At 40.1% G+C, this 22499-nt stretch overlaps 2 protein-coding genes across 2 annotated transcripts; one reads left to right on the top strand and one right to left on the bottom strand.

Moving 5' to 3' along the window:
• Nucleotides 1–3441: 3441 nt before the first annotated feature.
• On the top strand, nt 3442–18820 carry LOC147149899 (uncharacterized). Its single transcript, XM_086025534.1, has 4 exons — nt 3442–3537; nt 4682–4808; nt 9535–9618; nt 15359–18820. The coding sequence occupies exons 1-4, from the start codon at nt 3442–3444 to the stop codon at nt 16375–16377; spliced, it is 1326 nt and encodes a 441-aa protein (XP_085881660.1). The 3' UTR covers nt 16378–18820.
• On the bottom strand, nt 17997–21278 carry LOC147149898 (uncharacterized). Its single transcript, XM_086024876.1, has 2 exons — nt 19904–21278; nt 17997–19540 (listed from the first exon to the last, which is right to left on the bottom strand). Exons 1-2 carry the CDS (start codon nt 20043–20045, stop codon nt 18138–18140), a joined length of 1545 nt encoding a protein of 514 aa, XP_085881002.1. The 5' UTR covers nt 20046–21278; the 3' UTR covers nt 17997–18137.
• Between the last annotated feature and the right edge of the window lie 1221 nt (nt 21279–22499).

Genomic DNA, 22499 nt, shown 5'->3' with positions numbered 1-22499 from the left:
GAGTCGCTCGTTGGCATGTAAAGAGCAATAATTGGGGCGTGATTGCGGCCTTTACTATACAACATGACACTTAAACACGCACACTACAGTATTTGAGCTAAAATCAACCTGCTGCATGATGAGATATTATTCATCACAAAACGCAGTATACTGTAATTGATGTGTGTTGCTGTGCTTTTGAATGTACATTGTGGTATCCAGTTCTCCTAGAAGTCACCTTAAGTCATGTCCAGTTGTTCCACAAACTTGTGGTGCATTGTAATGATGGCCCTTATATTTCCTTCTGACGGCAGTAGGCTGAAAATGTCACAAAAGGATGAACTGGATGACATGATGCTGCTATTTTGACACACATACTGTATATTATTGGTATTGAGTGTATAAAGCACATTGTGTTACACTGCCTGAATAAAACGTGGTATACAGCAGCTTTTGGTGCCCAAATAAGGTAGTGCCAGATGTGGAAATTAAATGAAGGCAATAATAAGACAAAACCAAACTGGGTGGTAGATTTAATGGCATTTCAAGAGCCTTTGATTAAAAAACAACGGACTAGACTTGACATAGCTCATTGGACACAACATAATCGAAGCTGTCCTATGAGAAACACGTATGTCCGTTTTTTTTCTTCTTTTTTGGGGGGGGCGTATTTTTACGTTAATGGGTTTTCCGTGTTACAGGCATGCCATTAATGTGAAAAATGTTTTAAAATGACAAAATTGGACTTGCATGTTTTTTATAGGACAGCGACAATATGCAAGTGCACTATTAAAAAACAAAACTCTATAAAGACAATAATCAGCTTCAGTTTGGTTGTAGAACTGTGCTTCAGTGGCTCACGATGATGAGCTCATGATTGGGGTTGCAGTCTCCAAGTGCTAACTTCGCAGCGCAGATGTTTTGGACCCTGTAACCTGCTCTAAGTACATCCCGTTTTATTGTGAAAAGCCAAACAGGAAGTGCCTATGTGGCTATGTGGTAGCTTGTGAGAAATGAAGAGACGCAAATAAAGACGTTCAAGTTGCTCTTACCGTGTCGCTTGACAAGAATACGGAATGATAATTTAGTTTTCATCATGTTATAGTTGTACAATTCAACCGCACAACAACTTGTAGGCATGATTTTCTGCGAGCTTTATAAGCTATCACAGGCAAAAGCAATGCAACACGGTGGGTTGTTTTCACCGACTAAGGCACATTGCATCATGGGTATTACCAGAAATGCCCTGATATTAGGAATTGTCCATGTAAGAATTTCAGAAAACCTGCTAAAGTGACAAAATATGTTTGATATGTTTACTAGCACGGTGGTCGACTCGTTAGCACGTCCGCCTCACAGTTCAGAGGTCGTGGGTTCGATCCCGGCTCCGGCCTCCCTGTGTGGAGTTTGCATGTTCTCCCCGTGCCTGCGTGGGTTTTCTCCGGGTACTCCGGTTTCCTCCCACATTCCCAAAACATGCATGGTAGGTTGATTGGACACTCTAAATTGCCCCTAGGTGTGATTGTGAGGGTGGATGTTTGTCTCTGTGCGCCCTGCGATTGGCTGGCAACCAATTCAGGGTGTCCCCCGCTCACTGCCCGAAGACAGCTGGGATAGGCTCCAGCACTCCCCGCGACCCTTGTGAGGATAAGCGGTATAGATAATGGATGGATGGATGGATGTTTAATAGCCCAGCTTTAAGTGTCTCCAAATTGGATCTGTTCTACTACTAATAATTTAATGAGAACTGTTGGGATTTGGGAGCTTCTTCCTATTAGATTCCTGCCCCTAGAAGTGGTAAACATAAATAAATAAATAATAACAGCTGCATCAAGTAGCCCGAAGACAGACAGAAGAGAGAAGGAGAAAGAAACATGGCTGCAGAATAAGTGGGGTATTCCAGAGGGACGTTTCAGCTGAGGACATTTTCCTTGTAAACATCAGCACTGTGGTAGCTGCTTCTAAGTAGTGATGCTTAAAAACAAATGTACAAGGCTCTACGGGCTCTTTCCAAAACCCCGTAACGCTTCACAGCGCAAATAGCATGACGCCTTTCTAACCCTTTAGGGGACCTCAGGGGAATTCAACCATGATGGATGGAGGGGGACAATATTTATCCTCCAAGTCCAATACAATGGAATTTTCAAATCAATAACTCACCTTACTGTGTTTGTACATACTTGGCCAAATAAGCTTCTTGACATCCAGTACAATCTGAGGTACCTCAGTTTGTTTTGTTTGTGGAAATGTAGTAAAAAGGATTAACAGTTTCTTTGCGACAAATAGAAGTGTGTTCCTGCTTAGGGTGTTACTTAATGTGTGTGTTTAGTGGCAGCCCCAGCTCTACGGGAGCGCACTGTTCTGCTACTCCCACTTTAATTGGCTGCGGGCCCCTCGGCCTCGCCTGAATGGAGAGTCATTTAAGGACCTTTCACTCCCACGGAGGATTTTTGGGTGCCGCCGCTGGAGAAATTGCATTCCTGTTTCCATACAATGGCCGGTCTGACTTGGACGGGGCAGAAGTATCATTGTCATTATCATGACAATGGAAGCTAATTCCACTGCCACTAGCGCCATCCTGAAGCCATTTGCTGCACCAGCTTATCAGAGGGCACCGTGGAGAACTGCAGAAGACTAGGAGGAACCTTCACACACACATTGAGAATTTGTATGCATCTTAAAAATGGGAACAAATTAACTCATCAGCAAAAAGAGTGTATTTGACAGCACGTCACCGTGTGGCCAAACATTATCAGAGGCTTGACAAGAACAAGTTATTCATGATTTTGTGACTTATTTGTCCTCATAATCATGCGCCGCCTCACCATTCAGCTGAGTCACTTTAATAAGGCAAAAATTATATAAGCGGGTTGGCATTGCAGTTTACGAGTCAAAATTCACATTTTGCGCCTCAGATTGAATATCAATACTGCAAACGGCTGCCTATATGGCAAGTACCATGTCATGTGAAATAAACACGGACACAAACATAAATCATTTATAGTTCATGTGATGAATGAAGTTGGTTTTTTTCTCTCTGTTTCTTTCCGGTCTGAGGCACATGACTCTTTATACATTGACTCTCATTAAAAATTTGACCTGCAAAGTAGCTCCTCTTCAATGAAATCGATAAAAAACATTGACATACATAGTAGCTCCTCTTCAATGCAATAGATAGGACCAAGGTGGGGCGCAACATTCCAGCGCCTCAAGCTGGTCGTCAATCAGTGACAGCCAGATGTGACATCAGGATGTTTTGGAAATAGCACTCATCGTAGAATTTTTGTAGTTGATAGAATTGGAAAATGGAGATATGAAATAATTCAGTGAAGTCCCTAACGCAGCTATCATCATATGGCCATCACATATCGTTGTGGAAACACAATCCAAACCATGACCATTCCAAACCACAGCGTGCAAAACTAAACTGAACTGTAGTGCTTGGTGGAAACATGGCTTTAAATGTGGCTTAGCTTCTACGGCTCCAAGCTGTTTAAGGCCCGTGACCTCATCACTGTTTGGTTCACTTGCACCGTTTCCCCGCAGCCCTGCAGGATGGTCAGAGCTCATTACTGCAGCCTTTATCCATCGCTTCCCACTGGCTGCTAAACCATATACCCTCAAGTTGAATCTTCCACAGAGAGGGAGAGCTCAAGCCGCTATTAAACGGTCAATGTGCGTGACCTCACATTTGAAGTGACATTGTGAAGTGACAGGACTTGATGGGATTCAGCTCTCACCCTTTGTGGCTTCTTGTCAGTACTCTACACAAAGCAGCGCTTATCTGATATGTTGTTGTAAGGATATCCGACCCACATTGGCAGAGGTAGCTGGGGTCACATTTAAGGTGACCTTATACTTTTTCCTTTCCAATTTTCTTGTAATCGTCCCTTAAACTTCCAGGTGTTGTTGAGGAATGTACCATGACTGAAGGACATCCAACTCAACAAAAGTGTTTTGTCAGATTTTAATCAAATTTCTTTAAATGGGAAAAAAATAAATCCTCGTTGAAGGAAGAGCTCTACCCATTTTCAATACCTAAAAAGATCAAGATGGGCAGTACATGATTTATACGGTCAATGGTCAAGCTACTAGAGTGCAGTCAACGTGTCGCTTTTTGTGGGGGACTGTAAATAATGGAAATCTGCAAATAATTGATTTGGGGGGTTTTCAAACCCTAAAAACAGGAATGAGCGGGGATCGTTTTTAAAAACTTTCAAATAACAGGGGATAGGTTCAGAAAAAAATCTGCTAAATGGTGAAGTCGTGAATGCTGAACCACGAATATGTGGGGCCCACTGTATATTTTTCTTCACAACAATCTACCAGCATCTCAATCTCAATTTTCATACTTCCAAGACGGAGAATTAACTGATACATAAGATGTCTGTGCTATGCTTTCATCAAAATAGCCTAAGAATATCAAATTATTGTGTTTTTTCCACTATTTTGTCTCATCGTCTTATGCTGACAATTTTCAATTTTTGGTCCCCTTTAATGTTGTCACTTCTGCTTTGAATTGTTTCCTGTCATTTCATTGTGTTTTCCTTTGGTCTCGCAACACCCTGCCCCGATGTCACCTCGTCATCGTGATTGTCTGCCTCACCCCTGATTGTTTCCACCTGTGTCTCATTTCCTCGTGTTTAAATAGTCGACGTCTGTAGATGGTCTTCTATTGTATCCTGAACTGTTATTGTTACAGGAGTCTATGCTTTTGTTTCTTGGGCTTCCTGAGTTTCCTCATTTGCTGAGAGCTTTTGTTGAAATCAGGTTTGCTCAAACTTTTTTGACCCTACTTTTCAAGCAACCAGACTCCCGCTATCGACCAGGTCAGTGTCAATATTGCACACGCACACACTTTTTCCAGCCTGCCGTAACTAATCTCACAACACTTTTTCTTGTTCTCATACAACCACTAGACTCAACATTAGATATCTCTCTTTCTCTCTCGGACCCCATGTAGAATTCAACGCATCATTTGTATTCTCACTCATGCAGGGAGCCCTTGCATTACCAAGCAGACGAATTTCACTTGTCAATTAGTCTGTGGATCCATACATGTGCATTCACTGAACACAGGTCCCTGATGAGCAACCGCTATCGCTGCACTGTGGACATGTGTGGTTTGGTGTCATGCTTTCAAATTTGAGGGGCTAAGGCTGATGGGGAACGTTGGCTATGGGGCACGGCTGATCCATAGACTACAGCCCCCCACATTCACCCCCTCGAGCCCAACCGCTCAGGTCGCCAAAGGATGTATGATGTGCTGCATTAAAAACATTGGGGGATAGCCAGGGTGGGCAAAGTGACAGAGAGGTCTGACCCCGCTCTTCCACTGATGAGCGTTTGATGCATTAAAACCTGGTGCCCAGCAGGGCAGAGGCGCAGCACACCTGGACCAGGGGAGTGCAGTAAAGCAGTCCGCCAGACGCATCCCCATCCCCCACGCCAGCCCCATGGCAACCCTGAGTATTAATGTCTAATATGCAAATCTATACAGTGTAGGTTGTGGATATGTGCCGCGTGTGAGATGTAAACGGCTTGACTCTTTTGCAGATTTTTAGCATCTAACAAAAAAGGTGTTGGTTGCATTTGTTCACAATTGATGGGTTGGTCGGAACTCCGGAGAGGCAAGGATTTAAATGCAATTATAAAGTACATTTCCATATGTATATCTTTTTTTTTTTTTTTTTTTCTTTTATGAATATCACTTAAATGTCAGTTCAATTAAATCATGACAGTTCAAGTAATTAAACATTTTCACAAGAGACCTCACAAACCCGCTTTATTTAATTTATTATAGCGCTTATACTCATTTAATCAAACTAGATTCATAATGAGAGCTAAAAGATTTTTTTTTAAATTTTAGCCTTATTATTTTTCTGTTTTATATTTTTAGTTACTGGAGCTGTAACAGTTTATGCACTTTTCAATCGTGACACTTGAAAGGTCAAATGGCACTTAGTACTGTATAATATAGTTATAGTGATAACTCTAGACAAAGAGCGATATCAAGAGAGAAAACAGAACAAAGCACCAGAGGAGCATTAAAAGCAGGCTGCTTTAAGACTTGTCAACAGCGGTGCACACACCATCCACTTGGAACGACACACTTGCGTGGACAAAACCAAATATCTGCCACCACCTCAGTTGTAGTGGTCATGTATAAGTGGTACGTGTGTGTGTGTGTCTGAAAACTGTGTTCCTTGGTGGGGCTGATGTGTATTGATTCTCCCAAAGCTGTTGATGGTGAGCAATGAGTGCCATTGATTTAGACAGAGTGCCATGTTAAAATGGGTAGCCAGGACCCCACAGAGATTTGACTGCTGTAAGCACATCGGTAATAGACAGAGTTAACGGGTTTTTTTGTTTGTTTTGTTTTTTTCACACCTCCCCATGAAGGTCATTATTTGTGACAGGGGCTATGAAACAGGCGTGGAGGATAGCAATAAGCCAATTGTGTATGTCAAAACAAACAAAATGGTCTGTTTTGCAGCAACAAATCCAAAATACTCAGTCTATAGGTTGTTAGTCTAAAACCATTTTCTTTTGCAGATTGGCATGTTGTTGCATTAAATTCATCAGTAAGTAAATAAAAAGGATTCACAGAGCTTGTTTGCCACTTCATGATCAAAAAGTGCTTCACAATGCAGATACAGAATGCAATTAACAAAAATGAAAAAACAAAACTAATTGGTTATCAAATGAATCGATAATTATTTTTGATGCTCAATCATTAAGAGACCTTGTTTAACTTAAAATTGTCCAAATCCTTGAAATTTCAGCCTCTCAACAGTACCGGTAAATGTTTTCAGATTTTATGTGTTCCTCCATGAAAACAGTCTTCTGTGTTGAGTCAAAATCGGACATTTACCAACGTCTACTTTTACTGTGGGGGGGAAAAAAAGCTAACAATTTTTGCAGTTTTTATGACATTTACAGACCAAATCTGTAATTGAATCTTTATTAGTTTGGTTGCACGTTTTGTGCAGTGTCAGTTTGAAATAATGTTCAATTTTTGAATGAAGGAAAAACATATTTTTGTTTTAACTGATTCATCGATTAATTGCCAAAATAATTGACAGATTAATTGATTATTAAAATCATTTTAATAATAATTTTAAAAAATGCCCCAATATAAAGTGACGTTTCAAAATGATGAAAAATGAAGCATCTCTGCTTTCAGCCACTGTGGATGCCAGTTCAACTGTAAACTGTCGAACAAACACCAATAAAGTTAAAATGCCTACACATCCCTACTTGTTTGACCCACAAAAATATTCCTGCGCCCCCTGCCTTTTGCTCTTCCTCTTTCTTTCCATGACATACATGCACTCACAACCAACAACAAGGCACGTTAAAGCTGCCTCGCCAGTGGACTATTCAATGGGAAGATTTATTTTCAGGGTGTGTTCATAGCTAGTTAGCTAACTACATGTTACAATTATGCCGGATAAACACTGATGTGAATGAAGGCACTCAGGTTATTTTGTAGTGAAGGAGGGGAGACTCATACCAGACTCTGAAGTGTGTCACTGAACACGCCCAAAAAATAAGGACAGTGAAATGGTGACATATTATAATAAATAGCTATATACGTCTGTCCACAATTGAGTACTGCATAATTCTCAATTTCTGCACATTTTCATCATCTTCAAAGATGCATAGTAGATTTAGAAAAATCTCTAAATTCACTTCATAGGATGTTTAAGTGACCTGCTATTTTATAGCTACAATATGAATGTATACATCCTTAAGTATAAAGACACTACTGGGCAGTTATACTTCTTGTCACAGGGCACGCTTCCAACCTCAGTCATCAACTAATTGCTTTTTTTTTTTTTACCATTCCCAATAAACCTTGATCTACATTTGTACAGGTGCATGAAATTGGACTTCTATCCGCACATTCATTGTATCTGATAGAACCATAAAAGCACCTCTTCAACTCCGCTTTATATAAAAGTAGTCAAAGTACTCAATTGCCACTCAGAATTGCAGTGAGAAAAGAAATTGCAATAATGCAAACATAGCTGCTGGGTATGCATGACATCCTCATAAATTGTTGTCATACCAAGACGGATTATTTGTTTTGGAGTTGTTTTTGTCCAGTTGTGCTGGGAAAACATTGAAGACACACAAGACTGATGCTTGAGACTTGAGAACATTAGCATGAATGGGTGATCATTTATTACATGTCCGACAAGAAGAATGCTTGTTTCTTCAATCACTTGTCACAAAGGTTTAAGATCACCGTACTGGCATATGTACAGTATCTATTTAATGATTTACTGGTCACTCCGGTAATGGGCGCTTGATGAATGAAGTGCAACACAATTCCTCAATTATAGGGAGGAAGAACAAGGGACAGCGCATACTTGACAATTGTAGTAAGACGGTTGAGACTGGTGTTTGTTGGAACCTTGCTCAAGGGCACCACAACGTTCTTCAGGAAATAGTGTCTCTCTAATTTCTGAGTTCCAACTGTCAACCCTCTGCTCGCTAGACAGAGGGTTAGTAGTGTCCTTACAGACTCAACGACTGACAGTGCAAGAGCACGGCATTAGGGTGTAACGTTATGCTTTGAAAAGCATTAGAAGGTACGTCGTTTCCATTGGCCGTATGCTCTTTCTCACGTTGGGCTCACTAGGCAATGCCCATTAATGTGCGACTTTGCCTTGCTTGTCATTTTGGCCCAAGGCAAAGATGCTAAAACTTGGGATTTCTCCCATGTCCCAGCAAAATGAGTCTTTCAGGGGCTTATAATGTCAAACCTGTGGAGCAGAACCAGTTCCGTTTTATCACTGCTACATCTATCATATGCATATGTGGTACACCCACAAACTCTGGTGATTAAAGACGAAACAGAGTCCTGAAACATGACCAGGATGAAGAAATCTATCCAGAAGCTTTGCATTTCAAAGTCAAACGTGGGTGAGTGAGATGAAATGCCAGCATGGCCTGAATCTTCTTTTTGCGGATCGGGGCTACAATTGCGCCTTTGTCGAGCATAACCTTGCATGCACCGGTAAGACTACAATGAGTTGGATGATGAGATAAGTCTACACACCCCTGTGATATTAAAAAAAATTAGACCAAGATAAATAATTCCAAAACTGTTTTTACCATTGTGACCCATAAACTGTTCAACTCAATTGAAAAAAAAAAAAAATTACCAGGGGATGTAAATAAAAACAACTGAAATAATGTGGTTGCACAGCTGTGCATGATGTGGATGTGTTGAGAACCAAATAATCAAAAAATAATTTAAACTCAAATTGAACATGAGAGCGAAGTGCCTTTGATTAACCGTAAATAAGTGTATGTTCTTGTAGGATTTTCCTGACAATGTTCATAAGTTGCTCAGTTGTTTATTTTACTAAAAAAATGTACAGGTTGTACAGGTTATAGGTCAACTTAATGGTGGAAAAGGTTTCAAGGGATTTATCTTGTACTCATTTGTTAAAATTGCAAAATGTTGGCATTAGAATATACAGTATTCATTACAAACGGTGGTTGTTCAGCAACAACAACCACCATCCTCCCACCTGACAGGGACCCTTGACGCAGTGGGAGGTGTAATCTTCTGGCAAGATGGTGGAGGAAGGGAAAATGTACTTTTTCTAGCCAAAACACAAGGTATGTAGTCTCACCAACAACTGAGGATGAACAGGTTTGTGTGCATGGGGCAGTGCACTACCAGAGTCTTAACCCGCCCTTGTCATTAAATGTTGGATAAGATAAATGACAAAAATAAACCAATTTTAATAGACTCCATGTCAACTGAAATGACCTACACGGAGGCTGAGCGATTCAACACATGTCGGTATGACAAGCTGAATTAGAAAATCTTTTTGGGTTATCGTGTTCCGCTCCAGCCTTGTATGCTGCTTTGCAAAGTCAACTGTCCACTCAAAGCTTGTGTCACTGCATCTATATCTTCTAGATCTAACTGGTCACTGCACAGTAGACACTTCTAACTAAATCCTATATGGAACTAATGGTAATAAATAATACGTTCCATATTTGTTTCATTTCTAAAGACATGACTTGGGCCTTTGAGAGCGGTGCAGCAGTTTAGAACTGAGGTAAAGGTCATATTGTTCTTTTGCTGATGCTGATTAAAACTGAATGGAAAAAAACTTCTAACGGCACACAAGTGATTTTCCTTGCCCACATAATCCTTTCAGAGGTCAAAGTGAAACCGGGAGTCTTGCAGGCAGCCGGCAGGGAGACACCATGGCAGAGCCTTCAAATGCACATTGACAGTCTTTGTGTTGTTGCTGAGGTAAAAATAAAAACAATTAAAAAAAAGGCTAAACCCTTCAAGAGTCCATAAAAAGTCTTTACCTAAGCTTTCCATTGCTACATTGCTAGGAAAATGTATGGGAATAAATCTAAAGAAAAAAAGAATATTCTTAAAAAAAATTTTTTTTTTTGGTTCAAAAAGATACCTGACAATAGTGATGTTCTGATCTCAGTTTCATTGTAATATACATATCCATGGAAAGTTTGGGTCATTGTCTGCAGAAAAAAATCCACAATTGGTGTCACAAAACCCAAACTAGAAACTATGAGTTTTTCCCTTTATCGCTTAGTATGCACAAAGAGGCGAGTGTGTAGTTTGGCTGCTGAAAAATTGTCATTATGTTCCCTTTATTTTTAGGGACTACAACGAGATGTTCAATTATGTCCAACGCCCCTTTTGTGTATAATTAGCTCAATTCCCTTCGCTGATAGAAGATACTATATCCTCCAAGTAATGTAATTATAAAGCATGGCAAATATACCTGTGGGGTTAAAGCATTTAACTAAAGCGAATGAGAAATGTTTATTCTTTGTTTAGCTTCTCCGAGGTCTCATCAACGACTGCTCAACTTTTCCATTAAATAAGCAAATTGACTAATAACGTGTTTTTTGCCCTTAAGCGCTAAAGATATGCGTTTCCCTCGCCCACGCTACTTTATAATGAAGCGTTGGAGCTTTGGGAAATGGGGAAGAGATTAATAAGATAAAATCTCTCAACAGCCAGCGTGATTTGCACATCAAAGCTGATATAGTGAACTTGAGTGCCTGTCTCTGTGAGTGATGGTATGACCTCATCGTGCTTCTGAAAGACACAAACAGGGGCATTAAGTCAGGAGGAGGAGAGTCGTTTATTTCGAAAAATGTTGGCTTTTTAGGTCATTCGGAAAGCAAAAGACTGCGCTAATATCTCTTCCGCACAATGGCACCATAATGTCTACTTGTTGTCGTGTGAATGTAAAAACCATATTCGCAAACACGACGTAAAGCCTTGAGCTTTTTAATGTTTATCAGTAAAGCTCTTTAATATGCCTCTTCAGCCTGGCAGCGCATCCTCTGAGGCTTTTCAAAGAGAAATTACCTGCAATAGCCCCGTTGTGAATGCTGAATGGTTTTCCACGTCCTCTTTTTCTCATTACCGCCTTATCAGTTGAGAACAGTTCTCTGAGGCTGAGGAGCAGTCGAAGAAAGGCTCTCAGTCTCCATGGGTGGCTTTGAGGATGTAATCTATGACTAAGTGACAGTTGGCCCGGCCACAAAATTTCATATTCAACCAAGGCGATAAACATTGCTTTGCAAATTTCCTAATCCATTGTTAACTCTTGGCCACAATCATTTGCAGGCTGGATAGTGAGGCGTAGCAATAGATGACATAAGATAATGACTGAGATTTATCTCCACTCTTGAGAGCAAAGTAGGATTAGAAAAATTGGAGATCAAATTAATATTAGGATTTAGCATCATACAGCACCTTAATGGGACTGGCAACGACATGCATGAGTGAAAGGCTACTTAAGGCTCTCACGTTAGTGTCCACACAATTCCACAGATTGCTTATACAAATGTGCTACGCGGCCACACATCATCAGTGTCAAGGTGGGAAAAAGGACTCGGACGCTTCATGTCAGCATATTCCCTGGAAACCTTTTAAGATCTTCCTCCTCCACTGCACAGTTCCTAATCAGTTTTGCTCACTTTTGACATTTTAAAACAGACTTTGTGATGTGTGCAGTGGCGGCAAGCGGCATGCAGAGGTTTGGGCCAATGAGGCGGTGGCCCCCCGAGCATCTACCTCACCGGGGCATCCACAGAACAGCACTCCCATTGTGAATTTACAGGAATGTGGAAGGGCCAGCCGGCTGGGATTTAGGGGCGCCACTTGGAAAAACCCCATCCGCTGCACCCACACAGTGTAAAGTTTCAAAGTACAGTTTTAAACTAGGGTTAGGATTTCAAAGTAGGTTTTTAAAATAGGGTTGGAATTTCAAAGTAGGGTTTTAAACTAGGGTTACGGTTTCAAGGTGGGGTTTTAAACTAGGGTTAAGGTTCAAAGTAGGGTTTTAAACTAGGGTTAGGGTTTCCAACTGGGGTTTTGAACAAGGGTTAAAGGTTCCAAAGGAAGACTGTAAACTAGGGTCAGAGTTTCAAAATGGTGTTTTAAACTAGTGTTACAGTTTCAAACTGGGGTTTTGAAATAGGGTTAGGGTTTCCAAGAGGCGTTTTAAACTATGTTTAGGATTTCAAAGTAGTGTTTTAAATTATGGTTGGGGTGAGTATCCTCTTGGTCTTAGGGCTGCAAAGACAGTCAGTGTTGCCTACTCCACATAATCCTGCTGGGTGGAAATCCTATGGAAACGTAGCAACTGGGATTTAATAATGCCCCTGAAGGTATGTTTGGGATGGAAACTAGTTTTGTGGAGCAAGTCATGCCTGTCAGTTGCTTTAAACCAGACTCTGGTTGCCACTCTATGGGTAAAGAAAACATGGGTCATCCAGCTCCCTCTGCTGCACGTTGTGGGGTATAGAGAGCACTGGATTGTTGGGAATCAAAAAAATAAAAAATACAGTACATAACTCATCATAAACTTTAGGGAGTTATAGTAAGGTTTGAAACAATGGTTTCAAAGTAGGGTTTTAAACTAGGGTTGGTGTTTCAAAGTAGGGTTTCAAACTATGTTTAAGGTTTCAAAGTAGGCTTTAAAGCTACGAATGGTAAAGTAAAAGTAAGGTTAGGGTTTCAAGGTAGGGTTTTAAACAAGGGCTAGGGGTTCATAGTAGGGTTTCAACCTAGGGTTGGGGTTAGGGTTTCAAGGTAGGGTTTTAAAATAAGGTTATGGTTTCATAGTACGGTTTCAAAATAGGGTTAGGGTTTCTAAGTGGGGTTTGAAACTAGGATTAGGGTTTCAACATGGGGTTTAATGTAGGGTTTCAAATTTAATTGAGGGTTTCAAGGTTGGGTTTTTCAACAAGGATTAGGGTTTCAAAGAAGAGTTTCGAATTAGGGTTAAGGTTACAAAGTAGGGTTTCGAGGTAGGGTTTCAAACTGGGGTTAGGATTTAGAAGTAGGGTTTCAAACTGGGGTTAAGGTTTTAAAATAGGGTTAGGGTTTCAATGTTGGGTTTCAAACTAGGGTTAAGGTTTAGAAGTAGGGTTTCAAACAAGGGTTAGGGTTTAGAGGAAGGGTTTCAGACAAGGGTTAAGGTTTACAGGTGGGTTTCAATTAGGTTTAGAGTTGAGTAGTAGGGTTTCAAACTAGGGCTGGAGTTTAGAAGTAGGGTTTCAAACTAGGGCTGGGGTTTAGAAGTGGGGTTTCAAACGAGGGTTAGGGTTTAGAAGTGGGCTTTCAAACTAGAGTTAAGATTTTAAACTAAGGTTAGGGTTTAGGAGTAGGGTTTCAAACTGGAGTTAGGATTTAGAAGTAGGATTTCAAACTAGGGGTAAGATTTTAAGGTAGCTCCTTAAATGAGTATTAAGGTTTCCAAGTAGGGTTAGGGTTTCAAAGAAGGGTATTAAATTAGGGTTAGGGTTTATCAAACTAGGTGTATATTTCCAAATTAAGGTTTATACTACAGTAAGGGTTTTAAAGTAGGGTTTCAACTAGGGTTAGGATTTCCAAGTAGGGTTTTAAACTAGGGTTGGGGTTTCAAGGTAGGGCTAATAAATTAAATGTGAATGTGGCCTTCATTCTACTTGTCTCTTGAAATTTGCAATTGTGACACATGGCTGTATCCGGTATTTTTGTCCGCAATTTGTTGAACGTTTGTCGTTATTATTCATTTATTTACAACACGTGTCTATCCCCGGGAATATAGTTATATTTGCGTTGTGTTTTTTTATCAATCGAAGTTGTCGTGACCAGTGTCACGTAGTTTGTCCAACTACGCTTGCCGTACTACATTCAAATGCAGAAACTCTTCTGTACACGTCATTCTACGCAACCACACCAGTCCTACTGAACAATTCTTTATGAATGTACCGAAACCCTGACAACGGAAGTCCATCACTACTTCACTGGACCGAAGCATTATTAGTTAAACATTCATGTCCGGGCAAACTCGTTTCGTTTTGGTGAACGTTGAAGCTTCTCGGCCAAGTTTAGTTTAGCTTAGCTAATTTCCTAGACAGGCCTTTCTTAGCGACACATCGCTAAGCAAAGCGTGATTGCAAAGTGTTGTGATTGTCGTGTGAAAATGTGTACAAAAAGTGTTAAAGAAGAGTACGAAAATGAACTTTCTCGGACAAAAGACAACGATAGTAAACGAGTGGACGCTGTTTGCAAGCAGGCTGGGGCTGTGCTACACACAGCAGGTTTGTGCAAGTCTTCCTCCCACGTGTGTGGTAACTGCTAGGACTACATGGTAACTAACTTCATGTGCAAGTAGTTTCGTTAAAATATTCCTATTCATTTCGTGTTTAATCACTGTACAGTGCCATAAAAAAGTATTTGCCCACTTCTCAAATTCCTCTTGCTTGCATTGTTTCCCCAATTTAACATTTAAGATAATCAAACAAGTAAGCCGCATCAAATGCACTTTTTAAATTGTGATTTTATTTATGAAGGAAAGCAAAGCAGCCCCACACCATCACACTCGCACCGTCATGTTTGACTGTTGGTACGATGTCCCCGTCCCTGAAAAGCTGCGTTACTCTTCCACCAGATCTACCATACAAAAATGCAACTTTTGTCTTGTCAGTCCAAAGAATATTCCCCCCAAGTCTCGAGAATTTTTCAGATGTTGTTTTTTAATGCAAAAGTAAGACAAATCTTTTGTTTCTTTTGGTCAGCCCAGCAGTTGTTTTCATCTTTGAACTCTACCATGGATTCCGTTTTTGGCCAGTCTTTTCCTTAATGTTGAGTCATGAACACGGACCTTAACTGAGGCGAGGGATTCCGACAGTCCTTCAGGCCTTGTCCTAGGTTCCTTTGTGACCTCCTGTATGAAGTGTCGCTGTGCTCTTGGAGTTATGATGCCTTGGTATCATGAGACACAACGTCAGAGTCACAACATGACACGTGACTGAGTGACACTTGACTCTACCAAACCATGTGTGATTGTCTTCTTGTGTTCTGCAGATGAAGATATTAATCCTGAGCAGCACAGGCCAGCGCACTTACTCATTAAAGAAGAAGAGCAGGAGGAAGATATCACCAAGTTTCCACTGACTGGTATCATCGTGAAGAGTGAAGAAGGTGACGGAGACCTCCATGGAGGATCACAATTAGACGGCCTCTTGGCGCCAGTATCGGATAGCGACAAGTTCATAACGTCACATTCCCCTGACACTCATGATGAGGCCGATATAAAAGGCCACACTGACAACAAATGTGTCAAATGTTCTGAGTGTGGCAAAACCTTTTACAACAAGTCATTGTTGAAAATACACACAAGGACGCACACTGGAGAAAAACCTTTTGCCTGCTCAGTTTGTGGGAAAAAATTCTCACGTAAGGAAAACTTGAACATACACACAAGAGCACACACCGGGGAGAAACCTTTTGCCTGCTCAGATTGTGGCAAATCATTTTCTGTCAAGACAAGTTTAACAACGCACACAAGAACACACACTGGTGAGAAACCTTTTGCCTGCACGGTGTGTGGTAAAAGATTCGCTCAAAAATGCACTTTGACAGCTCACACACGAACTCACACTGGAGAAAAACCTTTTGCCTGTGTGGTTTGTAGCAAAAGATTCTCCAAAAATACAAATTTAACAACACACAACAGAATACACACTAGTGGGAAACCTTTTGTATGCTCGGTATGTGGTAAAAGATTCTCTTTAAAGACGAATTTAATAATGCACATAAGAACACACACTGGAGAAAAACCTTTTGCCTGCTCAGTTTGTGATAAAAGATTCTCTCGAGAGGGAGGTTTAAGAATTCACAAAAGAACACATACTGAAGAGAAACCTTTTGCATGCTCAGTTTGTGGTAAAAGATTCTCGAGAAAGGGAGCTGTAAGAATACACCAAAGAACACACACTGGCGAGAAACCTTTTGTGTGCTCAGTTTGCGGCTTCGGTTTCATTGATGGTTCAGGATTGGTTAAACACAAGAAAACAAATCACTTACACTTGAACAAGCACTGAAGTACATTCATGTCCTGTGCTTTTAAATGTCGAGGGCTGGATTAATGATTCCCAACCAGTGTACTGCCAAAGATCATCAGGTGTGTTGCAGGAAATTATCCAATTTCACTCAATTGATCTGCAAATTATTTGCTAACCTCGAATGTATCTTTATTCATCCATATATGGCAACGACAGATAGAGAGAACAATAAAATGCTCTTCCACTAGATGACAAAACTTACATACTGTACCCATCCACTTTTTGTAACATTTTTGTTTCTTTCCAATTTAGAGTAAAAGTTGGGTAGAGGGTGACTATATTTTTACGTTTCAATTTTGAGGGGTCATACTATAATTCAGGACTACCTCTTACATTCATTACTGAGATTTGTATATACTTTTGTTTCTATACCATTACTGATAAATTCCTTATACATGAAAGAGATAGCAGTAAGTATAAAAGTAAGTACATATCGTTGGTGTTGAATTAAAACCTCATAGGTCACAATTTTGGTGAATTTCATATTTTTGTAAAAATCCATACTATTGGTCAGTCCAGTGTTATTTTTACACATTACACACTGACCAATTTAAAGTGTTGAAAATGGCCTGCTCTCGTTCATGATGCAATGCTAATGGTTAAAAAAACTTGCCATTTTGGGGTCTCCTGAAAAGTTACTATTTTGGAGGTACAAGGTTTTGGCCTGACGCCAGCCATATACAAAGAACAGAATAAAATGGGATCAATAATGAACAAGTATACATTATAATATGCATTTATACACATACTAGTGTTTGTTAAAGCCATTTTGTGGGTGATTCTCTAATAATTGCTCAAAATCATTCCAAAAAACAACAAAGCAAATGGTTTTTATTATTGTTGAACTTATTTTTGTGAATAGAGTATTTTACCAAATGTTTTATTGAAAATAGCATTTTTCTCTGAATGTAAGGATCCTAATGAAAGCCAAATACGGTAATACATTTTCAAAGCACAAACACAGAAATCTTTACAAACACTATGATCAATCTGCAGAAGTTTTAGTACGAGCTGCAATGCAAAAAACAACGTCAAACTGTTTCCAGATACATTTTACAAAAGATGCAGTTTGCATATTGTGAATAAATAGCATGGTATCGTTAATGGATGATTTTAAGTGAGACTCCCTTAAGCTTTGTGAATAACTGAGAATTTTTCAAAAGCGGGTTTGGTTTGTTTCTTTTGTTTGTTTTATTTCTTTTGAAAAGTACCTTACATAATATTGGTTAGGCACTTCATTACATAGTCTGTATAGATTTGTATATGGTTATGAAGCTTCAATCAAAAAAGTGGTGCTAACGTACTATTTCCACTTATGACATACCTTTGCTATGTGATAAACAATGTATGCAATTTCAAATCTGATGATAAGCAATTTTCCTGTATGTTTAGGATATAGAGCACTGTCTAATGTTGATGCTGTCTGGATGAAGAAATAAAAAATGTTTTGTAACGAGCTGACAAGTCTTGTTTTTAAGAGCATTCTGCTTGGGAAAAAGGATTAAAAAAATTATACCAAAAGACCAACATGAATGTTTGCATGAATTAATAGCCATGTTGAATGTATGTAAACTTCTGTCATAACTCAAGTATCACTTCCTCCCCTGGATAAAGAACAAGACACCGTGGTTCTTCTGTCACTAATGAATTTGTTTATTTAACATCTTCACATAATGAAACTCCAACACGTGCAATTTTACAGCTTACTACAAATCCGTTTCTTCAGTCAACTTAAATCTTCATTTAACTCTACTATTCTCGCCAACGCACTTGTGTCTCTTAACATGATGTTTACTAGAAAATCTTTTATTGCACACGGTGCAACTGAAAGGTTTCTCCCCAGTGTGTGTTCTTGTGTGTCTTGTTAAATTTGCCTTCATGGAGAATTGTTTATCACAAACCAAGCAGGCAAAAGGTTTCTCCCCAGTGTGTGTTCTTTTGTGAGTGGTTAAATTTGTCTTCATAGTAAACCTTTGACCGCAAACTGGGCAGGCAAAAGGTTTCTCTTCAGAGTGAATTACTGTGTGTGCTATTAAATCTCCTTTCAAAGGGAATCTCTGACCGCAGACTGAGCAGGCAAAAGGTTTTTCTCCACTGTGCACTTTTGTATGTGTTACTAAACTTGTCTTTACGCTGAATCTTTCATTACAAACTGAGCAGGAAAACGGTTTCTCTCCCGTGTGTGTTCGTGTATGTCTTGTTAATTCTGTCTTTAAAGTGAACCTTTTCTCACAAACTGAGCAGGCAAAAGATTTCTCTCCAATGTGCCTTTTCATGTGTGTTGTTAAATTTTTCTTCAGCGCGAATCTTTTCTCACAAACTAAGCAGGCAAATGGTTTCTCACCAGTGTGCGTTCTTATGTGTGCTGTTAAATTTTTCTTCAAAGCAAACTTCTTCTCACAAAATAAACATGCAAAAGGTTTCTCCCCAGTGTGAGTTCTTGCGTGTTTTCTTAAGTTTCCCCTTTGAGAGAATCGCTGATCACAAACCAAGCAGGTAAAAGGTTTCTCACCAGTGTGTGTTCTTGTGTGTGTTTTTAAGTCTCTCTTCAAAGTGAATCTTTTGCCACAAACTGAACAGGTAAAAGGTTTTTCCTCAGTGTGGATTCTCATGTGTGTATTCAAACTCCCCTTCTGCTTAAATGTTTTTCCGCAAAGTGAACATTTCACACATTTGTTGTGAGTGTAACGTGTCACATCAGCTTCAGACTGTTCATCATCATCATCCTCATCAGTGTTAGAAGAGTGTGACGTTATATCGTTACTATCAGATAATGGCGCTAAGATGTCGGCTTGCGGTCCTCCATCATGTTCTGCTGTCCTGTGTTGGCTTAAACTGCTGCTTGGAGGCTCCGCCCCTCCGTTCTCCTCATTTCGAACTATGTCTTCATCTTCTTCGCTCTTCAAAGGGACAAAGGTCAGTGGGAACATGATGAGCTCATCCTCCTGTTCCTCTTTAATGCGGGGATACTCCAGCTCCTCTACTTCTTCTATGTGAAGGAATGCTTCCTCATCTTCCTCTTTAAAGCCAGTGTGGTCTGGCTGCACCTCCACTTCAATGTAGTTAACGTCCTTCTCCTCTTCCTCATGACTGTGAGGACACTCTGGTTCCTGTTGCTCAAGATCAAGATCTTCGCTGACATCTGTAGGACGCATGAAAGCAAACACACATTTTCTTTGGTCAAGTCAAAACTCATGCTGTGACTTTGATGTTGTGTGTTGTTTATACGGTGGTACCGTGACTCACTCAAATAATCACGATGCTTGTGCATCTCTCCACAAAAGACGATTCAATACTATTCTCAATACATGGGGAACAATGCAATTCAAGGATGTAGTGATTTTAAATTATATGATTTGATTGGGTGTCATCTTTTCTGACGAATGCAACTCAAGTCCGGTTCGTTACTTCCCACTACTGCAATGAATAACGTGCTTGATGCTTCTCAAGCAGCCAGGCGATCTACCGCTCAGAAACAGACATTAATGAAAGTAAGTGAACAAACCTGCTCTGTGTAACACAACTGGAGGCAGCTTGAAAACAACGTCCAGTAGTTGACGTTGTCGTTCGCTCGTTCCAAAAAGTTCCTCTTGGTAGTCTTCTTCTTTCACAATTCTTGCACACATTTTTAAGCGACATTCACACATTTACAGTCACACTTGATGCCCCACTTCACGCTAACAAACACCCGTCTTTTGTTAGCGGCTAGCAAGCTACGCTATCCGGAGCGGCTACAGCGTACATTGAGACCAATAATTATCCGGACACGATAATTTAACGAATGCTGTTTTGGTGCCATCAAGCCGTGTCGAGCAGTACTGTGTTGAGTCTTAGTGCTGTAACGACATGAACATTACACACCAAACTCCTCAGAACGTTTTTATTTCCTGTTCCCTTCGACATCATTTCCGGTTATGGATTAACAGGCTAATGCAATACTGCTATCTAGTGGCACTGACATCACACAGCACATATCGACTCATCTCCCTTGTTCAGAGTCCCGCAATTTGTACACTGTGACAGTATGAATATTTGCTTAAGCAGCATTAAGTGTCGAAAGTGCAAATGTACATGAAATACAAATACCAACTGCAACAATGGCCTCACTACTATTCGTCCGGAATTACAGCTAGCTAGGCTAGCATTATCCTTTTTTTTGTTCTTTTCTGTCCATATAAGCACACGCTAGAGTGACAACATAATATGCGATGGGTGTTAAACATTTCAAAAACTGAAGCGGCAGCTATGTCAGTGAGTTATAAATGTTGCTCTGGACTACCAATCCAAAGTACTGTGGCGTGGGATACAATAAAAAAATAAATTTAAAAAAAAAAAGGAAAACAAACGCCACCGATTAACATGGGTCAACCTGAATGAGAGCTGAAAAAATGAATCTAAGACGACCAAAACACACCAGTTACTAATCACAACAGTGTGTGAATTACTGCGTGGAAGTGCGGTGCAACATGTACAAAAGCAAGCATTGTGCACAGCACTGTGCACTGCGAGAGAGCAATTGGGATTGTGCACAAGGTGGACTTTTGGGAGCAAACCGTTTTTAGTCACATGTGTTGCACTGTAGTGATGTGGCCCAATGGAAAACTTCAAGAAGCATGAACAAAGCAAGAAATAATTCACCTCCAGGCAACATTCCAGGAATGTTTTGTGACAGGCTAAGGCTTATCCATTAAGAGGCAAATTGAAGTTGAATTAAAAATGCATTCATCAAACAAACTAGGCAAACAATATATTTTGTAAATACTTGTCAATTTTTATTTAATTGATATTATTGTAAACTTTTTTTTAATAAACTTTCAGTCATTTACTGCTGCTCCCACGAGCACACTTGTGTTTCTGGAGACAATCCTTCCTAGAGAATCATTTTGCATTCAAGCTACAACTGAATCGTTTTCCCCAGTGTGTGTTCTTGTGTGGGTTTTTAAATTTTCTCTTAAAGAGAAGCTTTGGCCACAAACTGAGCACGCAAAAGGTTTACCCACATTGTGTGTTTCTGCATGTTTTTTTAAACTTCGCTTTAAAGAGAAGCTTTGACCGCAAATTAAGCAGACAAAAGGTTTCTCCCCAGTATGAGTTCTCATGTGGCTTGTTAAGTTTGCCTTCCGACGGAATCTTTTATCGCAAATTAAACAGGCAAAAGGTTCCTCACCAGTGTGTGTTCCTCCTGTTTGCATTGTTAAATTTCTTTCACCATGAAACCCTTTACCACAGACTGAACATGCCCAAACATTCTCTCCAATGTGTCTTCTTGTGTGCATTGTGAAATTCAAATTGACAGTTAATCTTTTGCTACAAACTGAGCAGGTATGAGGTTTCTCATTAGTGTGTATTCTTGTGTGTTTTTTTAAATTTGACTTTTGAGTGAATCTTTGGCCACAAACTAAGCATTCAAAAGGTTTCTTTCCGGTGTGTATTTCTGTGTGCTTTTTTAAACTTCCCTGTTGAGTGAATCTTTTGCCACAAACTAAGCAGGCAAAAGGTTTGTCCCCGGTGTGAGTTCTTATGTGTGTTTTTAAGTTTCCGCTATGAGAGAATCGTTGATCACAAACTGAGCAGGCAAAAGGCTTCTCGCCAGTGTGTGTTCGTGTGTGACATATGAGGCGTTTCTTTCCAGAGAAGCTTTTACCGCAGATTGAGCAGGTAAACCATTTCTCTCTAGTGTGTATCCTCTCGTGTCTTTTTAAACTCCACTTCACACTAAATGTTTTCCCACACTGGGAACATTTCCAGTGTTTGTTATCAGTGTGACATGTCACATCCCCTTGAGAGTTTTCATCATCACAAAAGTGTGAGGTTACATTGTTACTATCTGACAGTGGAGCTAAGAGGCTGTCTGATTGGGATCGTCCATCACCTTCTATTGTCATGTGTTGACTTAAGTTGCTGCTTGGTAGCTCCGCCCTTCTGCTCTCCTCACTTTGACCTTTGTCTTCATCATCTTCAGTCTTTAAGGGGACAAAAATGAATGGTAACATGATGATATAATCCCTGTCTTCCTCTTTAATGTGAGTGGGCTCTTCCTCCTCTTTCTTTATAGCATGAAGAGGCTCTGGCGGCACTTCCTTTTTCATAGAGGCATCCTC

Source organism: Filicampus tigris, chromosome 3, assembly GCF_054856515.1.
Source record: "Filicampus tigris isolate MCC_2025a chromosome 3, RoL_Ftig_1.0, whole genome shotgun sequence".
NCBI lineage: Eukaryota > Metazoa > Chordata > Actinopteri > Syngnathiformes > Syngnathidae > Filicampus > Filicampus tigris.
The sequence above is the reverse complement of the archived record's forward strand: the minus strand, read 5'-3'. Positions and strand labels throughout refer to the sequence as shown.

Coding starts and splice junctions, on each gene's coding strand:
- LOC147149899 (XM_086025534.1), top strand. CDS start 3,442: ATGTGGCTTAGCTTCTACGGCTCCAAGCTGTTTAAGGCCCGTGACCTC. Junction 3,538..4,681: donor CCCCGCAGCCCTGCAGGATG/GTCAGAGCTCAT, acceptor TTATTGTTACAG/GAGTCTATGCTTTTGTTTCT. Junction 9,619..15,358: donor TTTTCTAGCCAAAACACAAG/GTATGTAGTCTC, acceptor TGTGTTCTGCAG/ATGAAGATATTAATCCTGAG.
- LOC147149898 (XM_086024876.1), bottom strand. CDS start 20,045: ATGTGTGAATGTCGCTTAAAAATGTGTGCAAGAATTGTGAAAGAAGAA. Junction 19,541..19,903: donor AGTTGTGTTACACAGAGCAG/GTTTGTTCACTT, acceptor TGCGTCCTACAG/ATGTCAGCGAAGATCTTGAT.